Source organism: Gambusia affinis, linkage group LG10, assembly GCF_019740435.1.
Source record: "Gambusia affinis linkage group LG10, SWU_Gaff_1.0, whole genome shotgun sequence".
In the NCBI taxonomy this organism is placed as follows: Eukaryota; Metazoa; Chordata; class Actinopteri; order Cyprinodontiformes; family Poeciliidae; genus Gambusia; species Gambusia affinis.
The window spans coordinates 28,273,227-28,296,689 of record NC_057877.1 but is presented as its reverse complement, the minus strand read 5'-3'; the positions used below and the strand labels follow the sequence as shown (position 1 = coordinate 28,296,689).

The 23,463-nt window shown below is 39.9% G+C and overlaps 2 protein-coding genes and 1 long non-coding RNA gene across 3 annotated transcripts; 2 read left to right on the top strand and 1 right to left on the bottom strand.

Annotated features, from left to right (window-relative positions):
• Window positions 1-174: 174 nt before the first annotated feature.
• Window positions 175-5,397, top strand: LOC122838946. The gene is made up of 3 exons (XM_044130003.1): window positions 175-556; window positions 2,569-2,622; window positions 4,550-5,397. Exons 1-3 carry the CDS (start codon window positions 175-177, stop codon window positions 4,780-4,782), a joined length of 669 nt encoding a protein of 222 aa, XP_043985938.1. The 3' UTR covers window positions 4,783-5,397.
• A 1,561-nt stretch (window positions 5,398-6,958) lies between these two features.
• On the bottom strand, window positions 6,959-23,078 carry LOC122838139 (cartilage oligomeric matrix protein). The gene is made up of 19 exons (XM_044128543.1): window positions 22,768-23,078; window positions 19,643-19,716; window positions 19,409-19,460; window positions 16,777-16,925; window positions 16,027-16,164; window positions 14,681-14,758; window positions 13,815-13,967; window positions 13,632-13,736; window positions 13,431-13,538; window positions 13,195-13,354; window positions 12,268-12,386; window positions 11,176-11,228; window positions 10,901-11,094; window positions 10,003-10,181; window positions 9,868-9,916; window positions 9,157-9,353; window positions 8,658-8,830; window positions 8,025-8,164; window positions 6,959-7,047 (listed from the first exon to the last, which is right to left on the bottom strand). The coding sequence occupies exons 1-19, from the start codon at window positions 22,832-22,834 to the stop codon at window positions 6,989-6,991; spliced, it is 2,247 nt and encodes a 748-aa protein (XP_043984478.1). The 5' UTR covers window positions 22,835-23,078; the 3' UTR covers window positions 6,959-6,988.
• On the top strand, window positions 7,142-16,116 carry LOC122838140. Its single transcript, XR_006371841.1, has 6 exons — window positions 7,142-7,475; window positions 7,978-8,196; window positions 10,886-10,964; window positions 13,398-13,524; window positions 13,642-13,706; window positions 16,041-16,116. It is a non-coding gene; the product is annotated as an uncharacterized LOC122838140 (long non-coding RNA).
• Window positions 23,079-23,463: the final 385 nt, after the last annotated feature.

Below are 23,463 nucleotides of genomic sequence, written 5' to 3'. Positions count from 1 at the left end.
CTCCGCCGCGTGACGCGCAGTCAGAGAAAGTAGGAAAACGTTGCAGGCGCATTTCCGACTTGGTGTCCGTCTCCTGCTCAGACCTGTTGGGTCACCAGAAACACGTCGGACTCCTCCGCCCGTTCGCGCAGTTGGATTTTGTGGATTTCCTCAGCGACCCTCATGGAGGATAACATGTATTTATGCAACGCCAGTGCCATAAAGGACTGGAGCTATTTCCTGTCTAAGATTTTGCCTCTGGTGAATAAAACCACCGGCTTGGTGAGCATGGACAAACCGGAGGCGGTGACCGCCGCGGTGGTGACGTCTCTGCAGCCGGACGGGGCAATAAGCAACCCGCCGCCAAACTCCAACCAGACCTCCGGGATGGAGCACATCTTCCAGTACTCCTACTCGGAGAACGACCTGCTGCTGACGGACTACCGGACGCCGGCCCGGGACTCCATCCCGCTGCCCAAGGCGGTGCTCTACCTGGTGATGGCCGCGCTGGTGGTGGTGGCGGTGGCGTACGCGATCGTCGGACATCTGGTCAAGGATGTAGTGAATGACTTTGTTGGTAGGTGACCTCTGACTCCCGCTCTCACGGTCCACTGTGCGTGAGAGCGTGCGCGTGCTGAGTACATGCAGTCCCGTGAAGGTAAAAGCGACATTTTGAATCCATAAGAGCTGAAAAACATCCAACATTCTGGACACACAGAGGAAGATTCAAACACTTCTGTCAGTTTACTATTGTTTATAAAACCTCCAATCCAGTTTATTTGAAAATTTTTTTGGAAAATTATTTAGTTCCAAATTAAATATTTGGTTTGCAAGCTACATATTTAGATCCAAGCTACGGTAAATAGTTTGTAGTTTACATGTTAAATATTTGTAAACTACCAACATTAGTTTGTAGTTTGCACAAAGTAAATATTTAGTTTGGATCTAAATATTTAGCTCAAAGCTAAATCAAACAGCTTGAAGCTAAATATTTATTTACTACATATTTAGTTAGCAAGCTAAATGAAGCCAAACATTTAACTTGGAGTTAAATATTTAGCTTTATAATTAAATATTTAGTTTGAAACTGTGACATTTATAATGAATAAGATGATTTTTAAAAATTAATCTCCATTTTTTTCTCTTAGACTCACTGTGTTAATGACCTTAAGCTTTGTGTTTCCATTAGATTTAAGCCTCCATCTTAAATAAACACTTTAAATGAACCTGCAGGATTTTTTTAGGTGAATTAAATGAAGGTTTGATGATATTATAATTAACAGCTGCTTGTGCTAAAGCCTCTCAGAGCTAAACCTCCTTTCCTCCAGAGTCAGAGGGAATAAAAAGCTCTTCTCAACACTTTTAATCCTAATTTAATGAGTGGAGCTGCTTGGTGGCTCCCTGCAGCCTAATGGACGACGTTTTCATGGAAACTCTCCTGTCTGAGTGAAACCTGAGTGATTCTGACGTACAGCGGATGACCTTGTGAGTGACCCCGGCTGTCACAGCATCAGCAGCAATATCAGAGAGCTGTTATTGTATTTTTAAGGAACTTCCTGTTAGAAATGCATAATGAATGAGAGAACGAGGAAAGGCTCTATATTTAGTGCCGGCGGTGCTGGATAGCCGAGCCGATGAGGTTAAAGTTGAATGTTTGACTCGGCGGTGGTTCATTTGGTGAGCGGGTCCAGACAGACGGGAACAGAAAAGCACTGGAAGTCCAGGCAGAACATTATGACCACTGCTGGAGGCCGTGGAGAGACGTGTGAGGCAGAAAATGAACTTTCTCATAAAGTTGATCCACTTTCTCAACACGTTGGTTGTGATAAAATGTTGTTACTTTTAATAATGTTGCAGTTTTTGGATAATTAGTTTCCTGTCATCAGAAAAGCCCCTTTCAATCTGTCATGTGATTAATTGATTGATTTCTTATTGCGACAGGCTATCATGCTAACAGATCAATATGCGGCTGCCAGAGTAACTCCACGCTGTTGTTTTTATTTTTAAGCAGTTTTGAGGCTCAGAGGCGAAACCTGAAGCTGCTGCTGCGCCAGTTACTGAGCAGTCTGTTGCTAGGTAACCAAAGAGTGAGTGAGTTGCTAGGTAACCAAAGAGTGAGTGAGTGAGCTCATTAAAGCAACCAACCTAGCTTAGCGGTCTGTGAGAGGTTGATCAGAGTTCAGTGAATATTTTATATTTTGAATATTAAATATTCTATCAGCTGTATTATCCATTGATATTGATCATGTCTCAATAGATATGATTATTGATTTATTGACCAACCCTCGTCTATAATTATTGAATAATCAGAACATGGTCACTTTATGAAAGATTCTTTAAATAGACTCATTTTGTTACTGGTCTGGGTAGTGATACGGAGGAACAAATATGTCAAGAATCTTTAATAAAACTTTCCTTTTTAAATGATTTCTAATCCAAAAATACTGAAAATGTAGCTTTGTTGTGTGATGTTGGGTTTTACTGAGGTTGTGCAGTGAATCCTCCGCCTCACCTGTCCACTTGTGTTTGGACACCGAGTTTCTGCTGCCAGTCCGTCCGACTGAAACGTGTCCGTTCTGCTGCCCGCAGGTGGAGGTCGGTCGATCGTTGCTGAAGGCGACGGCGGTGAACCCAGTGAGCCAGGTAAAACAGCGAGCTGACGCGGGTCACGGTCCGCAGCACTTAGCTTTGCCACAGAGACGCCGCCGCCGTCCCCGGCTCGCCTTTAAGAGCTTGTCCTCCTCCCTTCCTCACCTACATTTCACACAAACACTCGGAGGAGAAGCTGCTCGGCTCCTGGGCATTAGGTGGAGGTGTAAATGTGGAGCGTCTGTGTTTTCCCTCACACTGGAGGAAGGTTATAAAAAACACACAGGCTGTCAGACCAAAACAAAATGTTTCCCTCTTCATGCATGCAACTGTTAGAACAGGAACAATGATTGCATTTATTTATTTAGTTAAAAAGTCACATTAAAACCAACTTTTGCTCTATTCAGTTTTCAGTCTTCATGCAGCACATTATTTTGCGTCTTGGTTAGTGATTCTTGATTCACGCAACATGTTTTTATCAATACTGAGATGTGAAATTGGATGTAGATTTAACCCCACGTCGACTGACAGATATTTATTTTACATCACATCCAAATTCAAAACCACTGGGCTTTATTTGCTATGAGTGCATCATGTGTTTGATTTTAAAAAGAACACCTGGTCTATTATTTATAATCAGCATAATTGGAACATTGTTTAAAAAAACAACAACAACAACAAAAACCCCGACTAGAAAAGACTTGAAATTCTAAGCTCTCGACTTGAGACTTGAGGACGAAGACTTGAGAATTACTTGGGACTTGTAAAACCTCTGCCGCTAACACTGGTCCTGTATTTATAATACAAATGTATTATTGAAAACCTCTAATGCTCGGTGCTAAAAACCTCTTTATCATCAGTCTGATAATCAGATAATCATCATAACAATAAACTTTTTAAAAAAAATCTGCTGAGTGACTTTATGTTTCCTGGTATGAGCAGATCCTCACCGTTTCAGACGGTTCTGTGTGGGTCGGAGGAACCCGCTCTCCGTCTTTTTGTCACCCTCAGCTGTCGCCGTTAATCTCAGCTTCCTGTCTGACGGACAGTGATTGATGCGTCTCTCTTCAGAAAGCCTCCATCTCGGCAGACGCTGTCACAGAAACAATTTTATGCCGCTTTGCCTCTAATGGAACCACAGAGGCTGAACCCACAAAACTTTATTCTGAAAATGTTTTTTTATTTGCAGTTTAGTTCCTTGATACTACAGTTACCTTAATATGTCTTCTAACTTGTAAACAACTGCATTATTATTATTATTATTATTATTATTATTATTATTATTATTATTATTATTATTATTATTATTATTATTATCTAAGATCGGTGGTGGGCACCGCTAGCTAAACAGTTAGTTATGCTAACCCTGATGCTAACACACTAATGCTAATATGCTAATGCCAAACAGCCAAATTCAATGATACTGATGTGTTAATGACACAACATATATCAAACTGTCTGCACAGTTTGTGCTTCAGAAAGTTAGTTTGGTTTTTTTCTCAGACTTTATGGCTTCATGGTTTCAGTTTTTTAGTTGTTGATTTTTGCTAACTCTGTAGCTCATTTGCTGCACCACACCACCACTGTCCAATATAAAATAAAAATAACACCTTTAAAATCCAATATTTGACTCTCCTATCAATCCTAAAGTCTGCTTGTATGAGGTTGTAAAAGCGTTCATTTTGCAAAATAATCAACTAAGTTAGCGCTTTGTAATTTATCCAGAAAAAATTTAAATAGTGTTTTCAAAGGCAGGAGAAATGCTAAATTGCTAGATGAAAACTTAGGCCTGCTATTAGCACATTAGTGGAAGTTTGCCCACCTTCGTCCAAGATAAAATAAAAATAACACATTTAAAATCCAATATTTAACTGTTTGTTTTGCCGACTCTCCAATCTCCTTCATTCAGGTCTGAAAACATTGCAGACTTTGTTTTGGGAAGTTTCCCCCATTGCTCTTCCATGTTTTCATCTCTCTTCAGATTGGGTGTTTGACCCGCCTCGATCCACCAACCGCAACGAGATGGAGATCAGCTGCATCACCAGCAACATGCATGAGATGAGCGACCTGGCCGAGGGGCCGCGGCTGCTGGAGATGGGTTACGTATCGCTGAACCACACCAGCGGCCTGAACCCCAGCCGGCCGGAGGAAACCGTCTTCACCGTGGATGAAACCCTCCAGCGCCATCTTCCTGACTCTCAGTCCGGGACTTAACCTTGACTTCCTGTTGTGGTCCTGAGAGAAACAAAGCAGCATTCTTCCTGTTTGGGGTGGAATCACCAAGTGGTTGTGGGTGGGAGCTTTAATCCTTTGTGGCATCGCCTGCAGGATAGCAGTTGACGCTGCGTGACGTTGGGCCACGTCGCTGGATGCTGGTGTTTGCTTTAATGGGACTCCTTCATGCCAGGATCAGTGAAGAGAAGCAGCACCAGATCCATTTGGGTTACAGATGGACTGTCCCGCCGGCCCCCATGTTTCATCCCTGTCATCATGACCTTTTCAGTACCAAGCTATAATGTATTACACTCTGTATTCACTTTTATCACCTGAAATATGCACCTCAGTTGCTCAGTAAATTAGTGTTAACTTTGCATCAGACTGGTCTTTCTGTGCACAACGCTGTTATTACTGAGCCAAAAAATATCCACCTTGAAAAGCCTTTTTGTAACGTCATGCTATTAGCTTGATGTAAAAAAGTGCTAAGTCACCTCTGAGAGCTTTGTTCCACCCAAATGCAAAAAAAACAGAAAAGCTTAGCAACTGTTTCACCCCACTTTTAAGGGCTGCATGCTGCAATTGACACAAAAAAACTAAAACCTGTGCATTCTGTGATCATTTTCTCAAGCACATACGGCAGCTGTAAGGTAAAATATAAAAATACTGTTTCCTCTGTTTCCTGTTATGCATATTAACACCTAGTGAACAAAAAAACCTGAAAAATATCAGTTTTTTACTTAATGCTGTCAGTCACTGTAACCTTTTTCAAATTTATGAATCAATAAAGTTATAGATGAGATGTGTTTGTTACCATTAGATTAAAAAAACGTCCCATGCTATCTCTAGATAAATAGCCTTGAAACTAGCTAACTAGTTAGCTATGAACAGTTTCTTTGTTTATCTAGCTGTTTAGCTAGCAACTGTCAAGATAAATAGATATCAAGCTATGTTGTTATCTAGCTAGCAGAATAACTATATGTAACTATCTAAATAACTACATAGTTAGCTAGACAGATACATAGATAGCTATCTCACTAGCTACAATAAACTGTTTCTGTCTTTAGCTAGTTAGCTGTGTAAATATTTAACTATCGATGTAGCTAGCTGCAAAACTATCTCTAGGTAGATATATAGCTATCAATCTATGTTGCTATCTAGCTGGTGACATCGATAGCTATCTATGTATCTAACTACAAAGCTGCATAGTTGGCTAGACAGCGATATATACAAAAATATATACATAGGAACAGTTTTTGTTTGAGTCTCAATGTAACTAGTGTTAAAGGAAGAAATCCTAAATTAGCTTAATTTGGAAAAAGCTTGGCTCTCTCTATTTCCTTCCTAGTAAACGGATGCAGTGAAAATGCAAATGAGTAGAGCCTGCAAATCACACATGTTTGATGTGAACTGAATTTAAAATAAGGCTATCGGTGTGGACTGTCCAGGGTGTACACCACCTCCCCCAGGGACCCTGAAGACAATGGTTGGAAGGATAAACCATGTTTACCATTCTTTAACCAGGCCAGTCTATAGTTCTTCCACAGTTATAGTAAATTTGTAGTTCCTATTGCTTCCCTCTTAGAAATGAATGCTGCCAAGAAAAGAGTCAGAATCTCTTTTATCATTGTGTCAAACTTTTATTTGTACATCCTCCTATAACCTTGCAGTATGTTGGTCTTAGTATAGCTATTTGTCATACAAACCACTTACAGGACAAAAGAAGAAAATCAAGTGTTGTGGGTAAAACAGATGGACAGCTATCAATCTATGTCTCTGTCACTGGCTATGCTAACTATGTTAAAGCTTCAACATAGTTAGGTAGACAGCTATAATTTTTACATAGGTAGCGAGCCCCCCAAATTTTTTTGTTGTCAATTTTACATTTTGTTTTAGATTTGTCTTGCTGCCAGGCAGCAGTGCCACCAACTGATACAGCAGCCCCAGACATTATTCTGATAAAAAGAATATGCATCTTATTATAAATGTTTACTGATATACATTTTAAACTACAATTGTGTTTTCATGATGCAGCAACTTTCTCCACATCTATAAATTACTTAAATCATTATTTATGTACTGTTCACAAGACTTTGCAATGGCATCATTTGGGACAGAGATTTATTTTCAGATTCAACAATTTGAGCACATTTCATAAGGCTGGTTCTGTCTGTTAATTCCTGAAAGTGGTTTTTTTTTTTTGTCCTCAGGCCACCAGCTGAACCTGCTGGGTTCTGTAGGTGTCGAAGTCCCCAGGAAGAGTGTCTGAAAAAATTCAAAAAACAATATCAGGTCAAGATCAGAGGATAATTTGGCTTAATTTAACTTGATCTAACAGCAAATACTGTCTGAACCGGAAGTGATCGGCGCCACCTTAGTAGACATGCGCAATGCACATTAAACCCATCGCTCCAAAACCAACAAAAATAAATTACGGTATATGGACACTGTACATCAATGTGCGAGAGAAAGATACATTAACAAAATGGCTGGTGTTGGGATCGATCCCTTTGAGACGAAGAAGGAAAATATGTCAGTTGATGTGGACAAGCTGCTTCCGATCTCATATTACTATACTTCACTACTGAACACGAAGAATGAGTAAACATGGAGGAGCTTCGCGGCCGGCTACACGTCCGTCTTAGCTAGCAGCTAAAAGCTACATTAGCTCAGCTAATTTTGCTAGTTCCAAAGTAAGTACTACAGTAACTATCACTGTATATATTAGTATTATACACAGGAGTCGGTAGATTATTTCAAAAATCGTGATCGAGTAACAGTTGCAATGTACTTATTGTTTATAGCTTAGGAACGAGGCTAGAACTAGTTTTTCCGAAGCTTGTGGCTTGTTTATTGTTGTCATAGCAACTGCCTGTAAAGAAGGATTTAATTTTCTACTTTCGCTTCTTTTTCGACATTTTCTTTATTAATTATCTAGAAACACACAGAAAAAAACAAGCAAACATAAAAACTTCAAACCTAAAATTATCCGCCCGGAAACCCAACTAGCCAATCAGAACCAAGGTTGACATTCAAAAGCATCCAAGATGGCTGCCAGTTACGCAACTTCACATAAGTCTGACTTTACATGAGAACTGTATATTAAACAACTATACCTGCAAAAGTTGTGAACATTTTGAAGCAAATTTTTAGTGAGTCCGATTTTTAATTTTTTAATTTTTTGTTTTGGAAAAGGCCTAAAACAGATGGAAAAGGTGGAAAACTCTCCAGTTTCCGCTCACCGTTGCAGCGGTACCGCAGGTTGGCCCAGATGATGTTCTCCTGGGAGAAGCAGAAGACGCCCAGCCGGCCTCCTCTCATCGTGGCGTCTATGATGACTCCGGTGTCTGCCACCATCTGAGGGCCCTCATAGAAACGGACTCTGCAGTAACAGCAGAGGGCAGCAAAGCAAAGGTAAAATAACCTCAGTGGAGTTAGTTTACCTTTACATTTAATCACACAATGTAGACAACATCAAAAAAGTTGATTTGTTTTTCCTTTAATTTACATGAAATTAAAATTTCTCCTCAGCAACTAACAAGGAAAGATGGTACAAATAAATTCTGACATCCAAACCTGCAAAGATACATAACACTGATTAGTTTGTGAATTAAATATTAAGTTTGGAACTATATTCTCACGAGTTAGCAAAACTGAACAACTAAAACTTGAATCAATGAGTGAAATGTAGATGATGAATTTAGCTTATTAGCTTATGCAAAATATCCTACTGCTTTAGCATTAGAGGAACTAGTGTTTATGATTCATACTTTAGGCTTAGTTAACTAACTTTTGTTAGTGATTTTGCAGTTTTTATGTAAGAACCATCTAAAACAGTGAAAACTTTCCATTCCTGGGTTGAGCCCAGCCTGTACCTGATGTAGCCATCAGCCGGTCGGTGCTGGAGGAACCAGCGGTACGAAGTTTTGTCCTTCCAGCCCACGTTGCGAGGATCTTTCCACAGGAGCTTCACCTGGTCTCCGGTGTCTCCGGTGTGCCACAGGGCGTTCCTCAGGTTCTCACCCGGACCTGTGCTCGACTTCACCGCCTGATCGCAAACAGAAAGAAAACAGTTTGTTTATTTAATCTGTTTGAGCAACAAAAATGATTCTCTTCTTTTAGAGCCTCATTTTCAGACAAAATCTTGAAATGAAAACTGTAACATGAAAAAATGCCATGGAATTATTTACTCAAAACATCTTTCTGATTTCTGTTCTAAGCTGTTTTGAGAAGTTTTTAAAAGTGTGTTTGCTGACATTATTCCAGTAATCAATGCAACTAAAGATAAACGCATGGATGAGTTTTCCTAGCTGAGACTTTAGTCTTTTAATCAGAAAGGTTCTTCAGGTGATGGAAGGCACAGGAACTGCGTACCTTGAGCTGGATGCCTTGCTGTGCCACGGCTCTGAACGGGTTCGCCTGCCAGTAGATCTGCTCCACCTGCTTCCACATCACCACGTAGAAGCTGGAACTGTCCTGGTAGCCGAAGATAAACCCAGCGTAGTCGTCGTCCGTTACTGTGTTTACGTGAAACGTCCCTTCAAAATCCACGCCGCTGAACGCAGTGTAGCCTGGAGACATTTGTGAGAATGTTTAGAAAAGGACAGAATGACCCAAACCCAACCCTGTACTCTTTTTATACAAATGAAATGTTAATCAGCGTTGGGCACTGCTAACTGAAAAGCTAGTTGTGCTACAACAAGCGCTAATGCTGAAACAAGCTGTGTTCCCATTACACACTTTATAAGCAAAAGTTCAACACTGTATTCAACTGAATGCTAAAGCGCCAAATCCTTAGTGCTTTAGCATCAGCTAAAGTTTACAAAACAACCAAGTAAAACAGCACTTAAGTTTTATCCAGAAATATGGATTTAGGGGAAGCTAAACAGGCTAAACATAAATTTAGCTTCCCCTAAACAAATGAAATGGAAACATCAGGTTTGCTATTAGCACAATAGCAGATTAGCGGAAGTGTGCCAACCACTGAAGTTAATTATTAAATTCTCATAGATACATCACATTTGTGGTTTCTTTACTTGCCACTTTCATTCATCAAAAAAGATTTTTCCAAGTTTCTGTTCTTACCAACAGCCAGACCAGGATCACTGTTCATAGTCTGGACGATTTCTCTTCCCTGCACACAGGAAAATGGATTTTAAAATAAATTTTAGCTCCACAGATCATTTGGTAAATAAGAAAGCAGTTGAAAAGCTCCCTGGCCTGGTTCAGCACCACCCAGTTGGGGTCTATCTGTGCGTCTCCTTCCGGGTCCAGAACGACCGTCTGATACTCCCTGAAGTCAGTAAGGGTGACTTCTGCATTTTCAGGACAGGCATCAATGGGATCGATGATGGTGTCGTTATCAAAATCCTTCTCACACACATCACCCACACCATCACCTGCAACAAGGAACAGAGAGGGTCCTAAGAAAAGAAAGTACACCCTCTTTCATTGATATTTATGATACAAAATGTAAAAGCTATGATTGGAAAGGAATGTAAACTCTTTTTAGCAGCAGTAACTTTCAATCTTCCACAACAATGTGATGGAATATCGGCCCAGTTTATGGATATCAATCTTTGCATACCTTCCTTGAAGCTGCAGTGTGTAACTATTAGAAAGAATTTATTTATTTTTTTTTACATATTTGTTGGAACTGTCCCTATGTTGTGACAGTATAATATAAAACGGATAATCTGAAAAATCTAGCTTCTCTGAATTCTCCCAGAGCTAAGAAACAACCAATCAGAGGCAGGAGGTGGGGCTTAGCTCTGTCAGTCACCTAACCCTCCCCTCCCTCCTTCCTTGCTCTATACTAAGCTGCAGCTAGCATAGCCTGTCATGAACAGGCTATGCTAGTTAGCATAGCCACCATTGACAGCATTAACATTTTCCCTGTTATGGTAAGCTGTTTCTCCACCATTAACACATTTAGCAGTGAGTGCATGAGATTGATGGACAGCGCTAAGCCCCTCCCCCTGTCTCTGATTGGTTGTTTTTGGTCAGGATGAATCGGGAGCGATACATGTCATCAAACAACAATAGTAGCTTTGGGACTGTAGCTTCTTTATTAGCTTAATAGTGACATGCTAATTGATTTCAGAGTTTTCTTGCGCACCATCCAAGTCCTCCTGCAGAGGGTTGGGCACCAGACGGCAGTTGTCAGGACCAGGCGGCAGCAGGTCAGGGATCCCATCATCATCATCGTCGTCATCACACTCGTCCCCCTTTCCGTCTTTGTCTGTGTCCAGCTGAGAACTGTTGATGACGGCCGGGCAGTTGTCCCGGGAGTCTTGGTGTCCGTCGCCATCACTGGAGACGAGTTAAAAATCTGAAACTCACACTGAAATACTCTGTCAGTTAATATGGTTGATGTCATTGATGAGGCCTTACCTGTCCTTGTTGGTGTCACATGGATCTCCAATCAAGTCATTGTCTGCGTCCATCTGAGAAACATGGCAGGAGTTATTAGTGTGGCAGAACTGGGTAAGGCTCTGTTTCATCAGCAACCAGATGATCCATTGGTGGACAAAGAGATCTGGTTGTCTTTGTAGACTCCTGAAACATCTGATAAGGTACCAGGAGGCAAGAAGGACCGTGTCTTCTGTGATTTCAGAAGGAAAACCTTGGGATTTGGAAAAGCTGTGGTGAAGGACTTTCATTTGCCCTTTTGGAGGTTCTGGAAACCCATTGAAAGGGATTCCACCAGGCTGTTTAGCTTGTTGGGAGACAACTTAGTATGATGGTGTTGTCTATTGGAGAACTCGGGGCAAAACAAGTCCATCGACTTGGGAGAAGTGGTTAAGAGGTGGACAGGATTTCTCCTGAGTTCCTAAAACCTTGGGACATTGTGGACGGATTGCTGTTGACGCACCTCCTCACTGATGCGTTGAGGGTAGGGACAACACATACAGACCTGGGCGGTGGTTTTGATGTAGTTTGATTCAGTCCTCTCATCCTGGAAATGTTCTGCAGGTGATAAAAGGCCGACTTTGTAGCTGTCTCTTTGTGGCTCTGAATGTTCAGGTCAGAGTTCATCACTACTCCCAGATTTCAGTCTGCTCTCTAGTTTCCAGCTGTAGTGACTGAAGCTGTGTGCCACAGTGGTGCTGGTAAGAAGAGCTTTGTGGTACTAAAAGGCTTTTATTTTATTTATTTCTTATAGTACTGATGTCAGTTCAATAGGACAACTCAGTCTTTCCAAATCTCAGGATTTCCTGTTTTGCCAGATCCTTATTTGGTCTTTTCTTGTTTCATATCAACGCCTGTCTAGAACAGCGGATTTATGTATCTGGACATCTGGCGTATGTAGCACAGTGTGTTGCATAATTAATAAGGGTTGTGAGCTGTCTACCGGTCTGCGGCCCTGTTGGAGCCCATAACTACCCAACCATGACAGAAATGGACTCCAGAAGTGGCAGTGTTTCATTTTAGAGTGCAGTTGATATGCAGGTCATAAAACATGAAGGAAAAGCCGTTTTTCACCTGGTCCGGGTTGGGAACGTAGGGACAGCTGTCGCAGGCGTCTCCAACTTTGTCTCCATCTCTGTCTTTCTGGTCAACATTGGGAACCCTTTTGCAGTTGTCCAGGACATTTATGATTCCTGGCAATTTTAATAATACCGGTAAATATGCAACAAAATGAAATTATAAGTTGTTGACTAAATATTTATGATTTATTAGGTGCTTTTTGTAAAGTTACACAATCAAAGGTATGAATGAATCGAGTTATTAGCCTGTGAGAAGATAGCAAAAATTGGGAGGTAATTTTTCAAAGCCATATTTTCACCATGTTCATTCATTAAAAATGTCAATTTCAAACTAAATATGTTTAGCTTTAAATTGAATATTTAGTTAGCAAGCTAAATATTTAGCTAGCTCAGAGCTAAATAGTTTTCTAGGAAAATAGTCAGCTAGTTCAATAAATATTTATGGAATTCAATATTTAACTTGCTTACTAAATATTTAATTTGGAGCCAAAATATTTTGTTTGTAAACTAAATATTTATCTTGGGGTTAAATATTTGGCTCCAATTAAATATCTAACCTGCTAACTAAATTATTAACTTTCTAACTAAATATCTAGTTTGGAGCTAAAAATGTAAATTTTAGCTAATTATTTCATTGGCCAGATAAATATTTATTGCACTAACCGACTATTCAATTCCAAATTAAATATTTATCTCTGACAAAGCAAAATATTTAGTTAGCTCTGAGATAGCTATTTAGCTAGCTAATTAAATATTTAGTTTGATGCCAAGACTTTCATAAATGAGTAACATGATGAAAATGACTCAGACATGAACCTCCATATTTTCTCTAAATATCTCAATTTATTGCTGTTATTTCTTTAACTTTCCAAATGTCACACTAATGAATTATGGTTTCCATTTTTAAGTTTTACATTCTTACCATCTCCATCCATATCGTCATCACATTCATCACCGAGTTTGTCCAGATCCGTGTCTTTCTGGTCGTTGTTTTTCACCTCTCTGCAGTTGTCGCACGCATCACCAAAGTCGTCCTCATCGATGTTTCTCTGATCAACGTTGGGCACCAGCTTGCAATTATCCTGTAGACAAGAAAATGTAGTCTCTTTCTTATCAAACCAATAGAAAACCTGAAGGTCTTTCTGCCCGTGTGCGAACCTGTGTGTTTGGGATCCCATCCCCATCTGCGTCGTCATCACAGGCATCTCCAATCCCATCGTTGTCGGCGTCCTCCTGGCCGGAGTTCGGCACGGTGAGGCAGTTATCCTGCAAACACAAACTCCTGTTAGAGTTTCTTGCACTAAGCTAACCTAATATGGGAGGCATATTTACTGAAAAGTAGTGATGTTGGAAACTCACCTTGTTACAGGTCAGGTCAGGACAGTTCAGCTTCTCGTCAGGGAAACCATCGATGTCGGTGTCCGTTCCACACAGGTATCCATTACCTGCCCATCCCACTCCACACTGTGAATTTTAGACATTATTTACAAGCTTGTTTCATAAACTTATCAGCTGTCCAAAGCACAAGCTGGGATGCGTCACCTGACATTCGATTGTTCCCTCTCGGTGGACGATGCACTTGGCGCTGGCGTGGCAGGGATTGGGCTGGCCGTTCCCACAGGCTCTCTCAGGCTTACAGCCAAGTCGTTGGTCCCCAACATAGCCGGGCTTACAGGGACCGCACCTGAACGAGCCCTGAGCACATTCAGAAACTTCAAAACCAAAGCGTCCAGTCCTCCTGAACGGTCTCCCGGTTCAGTGACATCAGAGAAGGAAACAAAAGTCTAACTGTTTCTGTATGGAAACCCTCAGAAAACAAATGCTTGAACAGAAAGTGTGCACATCCCTCATAATGAGACAGGTTTTGGTGAAGTGAATGACTTGGACTGTTGTGGATGCTAAAACTGTCTCTGTTAAATAAATATACATAGCCTCTAATTAATCTATTGAGTTGAGAGAAAAACTTGAAAAATAAACAAGGGTGTTTATAAGCGTCCAGTAGATTTCAGATTTCAGTATTTTTTCACTGCATGGATTTTATTTGAATGGAAAAATGCAAATTAATGAACATTTAATATTGCTACACCTGATTTACAAAGACCCTAATTTCCATCCATAGTCACGTAAAACAAATGCACCATACAAAAATAACAGTAAAACAATATAATAAATAAAAATAAGAAATACAGTAATAACAATTATATATATATATATATATTCTGAATGTATATATGTTTATATAATGGCTCTGGTGGTTGGCTTCACATAAGAAAGTCTTTACATTTATAAAAATGTAGTAAAGTTCTGCAAAACCTTTGAGTTTAATAAAAGTAAGCCTTAAATTCTTCCTTTAATGATCTACTTTGTATATTTGCAGGAAACTGATATGAAATGTTGTTTCTACTCACAGGAGTGTTCAGACAGACAGAGTTTTCCACACAGCCGCCGTTGCTGGGACCTTCACACTCGTCTATATCTTTACACACCTTCAGCAGAGAAACAGAAAAATATTCAGAAACCGACTCAGACAGACACATTGTATGTTATTGTTTACATTTGTAAATTTCACCCATGTGAAAAACGCTGGAGGGCAAAATTATGATTCATTCATAGCCGCGCCGCTGCAGTAGAATGACTGTTAACTAAATGAAACCTGGAGATGGAGGTATTATTAATTTATTAATTATTATTAATTTAACGCAGTTCAAAGGGAAAATTACCCAAAGAGAAAAATGACTCTAAAAAGCTCAAAACAACTTGTAGTGTTTTTTATTTCTCATTCTCTGTGACGGCTATAGTAGATCAGACTCGTTGCCATAGCAACTGACTAACAGCAGCTCCACTAGTGCATCAGGATTCGACACTAAAAAACATGGAAACAATTCCCAAACACAGAATTCAATATTCAGTCAGTTACAGTTTTATGTGTTATTATGTATACACAATATATGTTTTTTTTTTTACGATAATTAAAAAGTCATCATCTGAACAAACTGGTGATTGATTAGCTAATTTACCTGATTATTGATTTTCTGTCGGTGCTGGTGTGCGGATCGCCTTTTAAAAATATTTTAACAGAACCGAAACACACTGAATTCTGCTGCACATCTACATGTTAAGGTTGTCATAGTCAAGCTAGCATAACTGACCTACTTCTCTCTCCTTTGCTAATTTTCCTTAATTAAAACTTTTTCCTGACCTTATCTAGTTGTCAGAGTGTTGAGAAGTAGTAGCGAAGCACTGCGTCCCTTTTCCTTTGAAATATCACACCTACATTTAAGATTTAGTGCAATATGTTGATAACTCGACAGCTAAAACCAATGCTAGTCATGGTCAGGTAGCAGGGAGTTTGGGGGTGGGATCTTCTAATCGTAACATTACGTTGTAAATGTTAATACAAAGATTTAGGTTGATTAATAACATCTACTGTTAATACTTTGTAAGCACATCTGTAGTCAGGCTGTTGTAATGTCTAAATGCGTTAATAATCAAAGTTTTGTGACGGCCAGTCGAAAATATTGACTTCCCTTTATTCCCTTTTGTCACCTCTGTTTCCATTAGGAAAACCGCCAAAGAGTTTGAGCCTTACAGTGTTCCCATGTAATCTCCTTCTTCACCCCAAACTTTTATTTAAAGTTCTAGTCTGGTCTCCAAAATGTCACTGTTACTTACAGATGGAACAAAAATGTAGATAAATTACTTTAAATCTAAATCTGCTTTGGGTATGAAAGCTATGGACTTAGCTGATCCTGACCTGTTTGTTGGCAGTGGCGTAAGCAAGTCCAACCCCCTGGACCTGAGGTCCGGTGTATCCTGCAGGACAGGAACCGCAGCGGAAACCCGGGGACATGTTGATACAGCGGACCCCCATGTGGCACGGCATCACCTTACACTGGAAACAGCACAGATAGAAAACTCAGGGAAGAAGATAAGATGATGGTTGGTTTTGTTCTCTTTACTCAACATATATATATATATATATATATATATATATATATATATATATATATATATATAAGCGGATGGCTGGATGGCCAAATATACACACACACACACACACACACACACACATATATGTATGTATGTATGTATATTTGGCCATCCAGCCATCCGCTTATCCAATAGACATGTGATCAATATCCATAGATAACATGTCTGCAGGGTTGGTGGAGTCAACTAACTCACTCGCTCACTATTGGTTACCTAGCAACAATCTGTTGAGTAACTTGCGCAGCAGCAGTTTCAGGATTCTCCACTCATAACTGCTTAAAAATCAAAGGCAATGGCATGGATCGAAAACTGTGGATAAAACAGGAAATGTCACGCCTCCAATTTGGCAGCATTTAAATGGAAAACGAATCGATAATTATCAACATGTGCTGATAGGGAATACTTTTCTCATTATATGTTCTCCAGCCATGTTGTAAAGGCCTAATCCAACCATCCTTTCCTCCATTTGTGAGCAAGAAAAACAATGTATTTTCCTAGTCTTTAAGAGCTCTACCTCGTCCACGTCCGTGCAGCGCGTCCCGTTGCCCTCCATGCCATCAGGACAGGCTCCACACTGCGGGCCCTCAGGGGACTCTGAGCACCTCACACCGGGGTGGCAGGGGTTGGGCTCACAGGGAGAGACGGGCTGGATGCCCCCCATTCCTGGGACAGACGCCATGATGAAAACATTACTGCTGGGGAGGGGAGCCCAACATCCAACCAAACATCCAACCAAACATCTAACCTAACATCCAACCAACCAAACATCCAACCAACCAAACATCCAACCCAACATCCAACCAAACATCCAACCAACCCAACATCCAACCAAACATCCAACCAACCCAACATCCAACCAAACATCCAACCAAACATCCAACCAACCCAACATCCAGCCAAACATCCAACCAACCCAACATCCAACCAAACATCCAACCAAACATCCAACCAACCAAACATCCAACCAACCAAACATCTAACCTAACATCCAACCAACCAAACATCTAACCTAACATCCAACCAAACATCCAACCAACCCAACATCCAACCAAACATCCAACCAACCAAACATCTAACCTAACATCCAACCAACCAAACATCCAACCAAACATCCAACCAACCAAACATCCAACCTAACATCCAACCAACCCAACATCCAACCTAACATCCAACCAACCCAACATCCAACCTAACATCCAACCAACCCAACATCTAACCTAACATCCAACCAAACATCCAACCAACCAAACATCCAACCTAACATCCAACCAACCCAACATCCAACCAAACATCCAACCAACCAAACATCCAACCAACCAAACATCCAACCTAACATCCAACCAACCAAACATCCAACCTAACATCCAACCAACCAAACATCTAACCTAACATCCAACCAACCAAACATCTAACCTAACATCCAACCAACCAAACATCCAACCTAACATCCAACAACCCAACATCCAACCTAACATCCAACCAACCCAACATCCAACCAAACATCCAACCAACCAAACATCCAACCAACCCAACATCCAACCTAACATCCAACCAACCCAACATCCAACCAAACATCCAACCAAACATCCAACCTAACATCCAACCAACCAAACATCTAACCTAACATCCAACCAACCAAACATCCAACCAACCAAACATCTAACCTAACATCCAACCAACCAAACATCCAACCAACCCAACATCCAACCTAACATCCAACCAACCAAACATCCAACCAAACATCCAACCAACCAAACATCCAACCTAACATCCAACCAACCCAACATCCAACCAAACATCCAACCAACCCAACATCCAACCAAACATCCAACCAACCCAACATCCAACCTAACATCCAACCAAACATCCAACCGACCAAACATCTAACCTAACATCCAACCAACCAAACATCTAACCTAACATCCAACCAACCAAACATCCAACCTAACATCCAACCAAACATCCAACCAACCAAACATCCAACCAACCAAACATCTAACCTAACATCCAACCAACCAAACATCTAACCTAACATCCAACCAACCAAACATCCAACCAACCCAACATCCAACCTAACATCCAACCAACCCAACATCCAACCTAACATCCAACCAACCCAACATCCAACCAAACATCTAACCTAACATCCAACCAACCAAACATCCAACCTAACATCCAACCAACCCAACATCCAACCTAACATCCAACCAACCCAACATCCAACCAAACATCTAACCTAACATCCAACCAACCAAACATCCAACCTAACATCCAACCAACCAAACATCTAACCTAACATCCAACCAAACATCTAACCAAACATCCAACCGACCAAACATCCAGCCTAACATCCAACCAACCAAACATCCAACCAACCCAACATCCAACCTAACATCCAACCGACCAAACATCCAACCAAACATCCAACCAACCCAACATCCAACCTAACATCCAACCAACCCAACATCCAACCAAACATCCAACCAACCCAACATCCAACCAAACATCCAACCAACCCAACATCCAACCTAACATCCAACCAAACATCCAACCGACCAAACATCTAACCTAACATCCAACCGACCAAACATCTAACCTAACATCCAACCGACCAAACATCTAACCTAACATCCAACCAACCAAACATCTAACCTAACATCCAACCAACCAAACATCTAACCTAACATCCAACCAACCAAACATCTAACCTAACATCCAACCAACCAAACATCCAACCAACCCAACATCCAACCTAACATCCAACCAACCCAACATCCAACCTAACATCCAACCAACCCAACATCCAACCAAACATCTAACCTAACATCCAACCAACCAAACATCCAACCTAACATCCAACCAACCCAACATCCAACCTAACATCCAACCAACCCAACATCCAACCAAACATCTAACCTAACATCCAACCAACCAAACATCCAACCTAACATCCAACCAACCAAACATCTAACCTAACATCCAACCTAACATCTAACCAACAGCTGTCTGTCCATTCATCTTTTTGACTCTGTTCATCCATCCTTTCTTTCATCCATTTATCAAATTACATGCAAACACATTGACTCTAATCTGAATGTTGAATATTTTGGTATAAACTTCATTATTAATTAATTTGACTGACTCACCACAGGCTTCACATTCCATCACTGTGTTCTTTAGGAACACTATTTCTCTGACCTGTTATAAACAACAAATCGACTGATTAAATAAACATCAGCTGCTCCTTTAATGGAAACAACAGTTTTGGTGTAATCCAGTTCCAGTTTAGCTATGGAGCTAAATTGGGGCCATAAAGTTTGTTCAAAAGACTTTGGACTTTTTCAAAACACTTTTTTGCCAACGAAGTGAAGGAGGTTTACCTGTTGCTTCAGCAGCTCTTTAATTTCGGCCAAAGCGAGGTTTGTCATTTTAATCTGACTGATAATTTCTCCATCTGGTACACAACAGAAAACACATCATCTGCAGTCCATAAAAATATTAACATCCCTTCATTTAAACTTTTTCAGATCTTCTCCTGACACACAGTTATGACGGCAAACTGGCGTCATTGTAAAAAAGGACATTTCTACCAAAGAACTGAAGTTTTTAAATGAATATTAGAAATGTTCAAAAAAACGTGAGAATTTCAAAAGCTAAAAATTTCAACTTTTCAAAATTTTTGAACATTTTAGATTTTTGAAACTTGGAAATTTAAGTTTTTTCTAGAAAATTTCTGAGATTAATCTAAAAAATAGTAAACATAAAATATAAACAACAATTTAACAAAATAAATCCGAAACACAAAATAGCATGGCAAGAAATACAAAAAACTAAATATAAATCAGCAATCAAGACAAACAATAACTGAAACTAAAAGTCTAAACATCAATTTGTCTCCCAAATCTCAATTTATTGGACAGTGAAACATGTTTTTTTTATCCCTGCTGTTACAAAGTGACTTTTTTGTTTTTGTCGGTTCCTAGAAATATCTCTGGCTCTGCCAGCTGGACATGCCGACGTGCCTCTGGGCAAACAGGGAGGCCTGAGGGGGCGGATTTTACCTTCTGATGCATCAACTGTGTCAACATCACAGCTCTTTGTTAACAAATGGTGGAGCCTCTGAAAACGGCCAGTCTTTTTCAGATTTACTGTCACGGCTGTGGACGTTTCTCCCGGTGTTAACAGTCAGGAAGCTCTGCTTGACAGATTAACTCTGGTCGCTTGAGAGTTCAGTCATGTAAGCCTGAAATTTCTCAGGCAGCGTCTGTTCAGTCTTACACAAACATCAAAACGGCTTACAAAGCAGCTCTGGGCAAACATTTCACATTTCTGTTACGCTTTTAAAAAAAACCTTCACTTCAGGGGGACTTTATATCAAATCAGCCTGGCCTTTAACAAATGGGAAACATGTTTCCTCAGAATATTGTGCTAACATTCAATGTAACAATATGATGAAATGGTTAAAATTCTCACTTTTTTACAGCTTTACTTGGAAAACTGCATTTTTGTGGCGTTTGTCAGAATATGCAGTGAAACTGATGTGAGCGCAGATATCTATGTAAACAGACCATTTGTGGTTTTGAGCGTTTATATCTCAGACACGCTAAATTAACATCCATACGCTATAATGTTCCTGCTCCTCATCTATGGAACCCAAAGAATGTCAAAACTATGCAAAGTACATTGTTAACACACAAGAAACCGTTGGTGTAACTGAACCACACCACCAAAAAATGACAGATTGTTTTCATCCAATCAGGTCACAACCAGGTTAAAATACTTCAGGAAGTGACAGAAATTACAAAACAAACCAGCAGGATTCAGGAAAAACACAGGAAAACTTCAAACTATTGAATTATACATGCCTACATCCCTCAAATTCTTGAAATGTTTACTACTCCATTGGTTATAAAAGTCATCAGAAATGTGCAAAATGTTGAAAACAAAAGAGGATTTTAAAATTGAAAACATTTTGAGTTCACTCTCCAGTTTTTCTTTTTGAAATAAACACTTTATTAGTCTGGGACTAACAATCTGTAGTGGTCTGAAAGCATGATTTTAAAGTCCTCAGATCTTTTTCTTTTTTTTTTTGAAACAGCTCATTCGTCCAATAAAATCTGAAATGTTTTGTCTCCGGCTCCAAAAGTGATTTTCCAGATATGGAGAAGATAGAAGATTTTCTGGAAGCTGCATTTTCCAGCCAAGCCGCACAAACAGGAATGAAAAGCAGTGGGAGTCTGAAACAAATGTACTGTGGTACAACGACTCTGGGTTTTCATGTGTCCTGCTTTATTCTTAATTAAACTGATAAAAAGAACACATTAAAGTTCATGTTTCAGTTTGCAGCAATGTTTTTTATGACTGCTAACAGACGTAAGGCCTGTTTTTCTTTATTGACAACCCAGCAGTTTTCAGTGCCATTTAGTGAAATTAAAATTATGACAAATGTGTGAAACATTAAAATACAGAGGATTTTATGTTGAATCCTTACCATTAAAACTCTGACCATTTATTACCATGAACGAATTTAAAACTTCTTGAAAAGTGTGAATGCTATTTTATATCATCTTAATTGGATTTTGTGATATTTTATTGAAAAATGATATTTTCTATTTATTAATATTAAATATCATTACATTGCATGTAATATAATAAATTAGTTAAGTTTTGTATATTGCATATCGGTGTGCCTCTTGGAATTAATTTTCTGCTAATGTAAAAAAAAAATTGCAATTGCAAAATAAGTCATTAAAACACATTATTTCAATCCTCCTGCCACTTCCTGCCGGCTCCTTCATCGTCTCCAGCAGTAGTAACATCCGGTTGTTGATCATGTGACTTCTGTGATTCAAAAGATTGTTTGCAATTTAGATACAGCAAAATAAACCGATTTTGATACACCTAAAAAAACCTCATCCTAGCGCAAGATAAAACATTTATCAAGAAATGTTTTTTCAAAATTGCCGTGTTTCAATCAAGCTAATTTATTTTCAAAATGTGCCGTGTCGTGGTGAATGCTGACGCAGATTTACTGAAGTGTGATGAGTTGAGTGGTTGTTGCATCCCATGTTTAGTGTTTCCCTGCCTGAGCAGCAGATTGATGATCGGGATGAAAGCTGGACCCTCCTGAGAGCGAAGAACAGGAAACATGTTCCTCTCATCAGGAACCCAAAGAATCAGCCTGACTGTTTGGATTCCACAGCAGAAAGTAAATCACTCTCTGTTTCTTTAAAAACCCGGTAAAACCTGGAGCCTCACAGTCATTATTTCCAAGTAAATATTGAGAGGATTTGCAGGAAATGTCCACAGGCTGTAGTCTTTATTACGATGAATTTTTGTTTTACGTGGTAATAATGCAACACTTTAAATAAAACATGAAGATTTAGCTTATTTATTTAGCTTCGTCAAAGTTTGTTGAGTTTTAATTTACCATATCTAATATTATAAAATCAATAAGCAACAACTACAGACTGTGAATATTAAATATGAAGCAGGATCGGTTTACCCCTCTGTCCCGTTACGAGGTTTCCTCCCATGCAGAGGACGCAGGTCAGCGCTACAAACCGCAGCATGATGGGAGCAGCTTCGGCGTCGCTCTCCTTCCCTGGACTCAGCGCTCCTGTTGTTATCCTGACTTTATGTCCCTCCCCTGCTCTCTGCCCCCGTCCTCCGTTCCTGATTTATACCTGCAGCCCTTCCTCTAAAGCTCCAGGAGATTCTGCACAACACACACAAACAAATAAGGTTCCAACGGCGTGATTTAACTTTACGGACAAAAATCTAATTTAAATGTTGCAGTTTTGTAGACTGTAATAAAAAGCTAAATTAGTGAACAAATAAGGTCTAGTTTGCACAAAAATACTTTTTTTATTCTAATTTTTGTCCCAATTTTACCATTTTGTATTAAATCCACAACCCATATGCAGACTGGGATACTACCAGTTTCCCCTGATTGTCCGGTAGACTCTGTTTGATTGGGACCAAAACTTCATCATCTGATCCATCTCCAGCTGCTCTGGTTCTTTCTCAGCTCTGAGTCAAACCAAAAAAACCCTTTAAGCAGCCTGTTCCCCTCCTGGCCTGTAGGGGCGCTGCAGCCTACTGAAGGAAACGACACAAAAACCTGTGAAGACACTAAGCGCAACTTCCTTCTTTACAAAATGTAAACAAAAATAGAGCGGCGTCAGATTTTAGCAGTTGG

Bases quoted from the DNA above. Each gene is read 5' to 3' on its own strand.
- LOC122838139 (XM_044128543.1), bottom strand. From the start codon at position 22,834: ATGCTGCGGTTTGTAGCGCTGACCTGCGTCCTCTGCATGGGAGGAAAC. The intron at 13,737-13,814 runs GTGACGCATCCC...TAAAATTCACAG, and splicing joins AGGGAACAATCGAATGTCAG to TGTGGAGTGGGATGGGCAGG. The intron at 10,182-10,900 runs GTGCGCAAGAAA...TCCTTGTTGCAG, and splicing joins TCTGCAGGAGGACTTGGATG to GTGATGGTGTGGGTGATGTG.
- LOC122838946 (XM_044130003.1), top strand. From the start codon at position 175: ATGTATTTATGCAACGCCAGTGCCATAAAGGACTGGAGCTATTTCCTG. The intron at 557-2,568 runs GTAGGTGACCTC...TGCTGCCCGCAG, and splicing joins TGTAGTGAATGACTTTGTTG to GTGGAGGTCGGTCGATCGTT. The intron at 2,623-4,549 runs GTAAAACAGCGA...ATCTCTCTTCAG, and splicing joins CGGTGAACCCAGTGAGCCAG to ATTGGGTGTTTGACCCGCCT.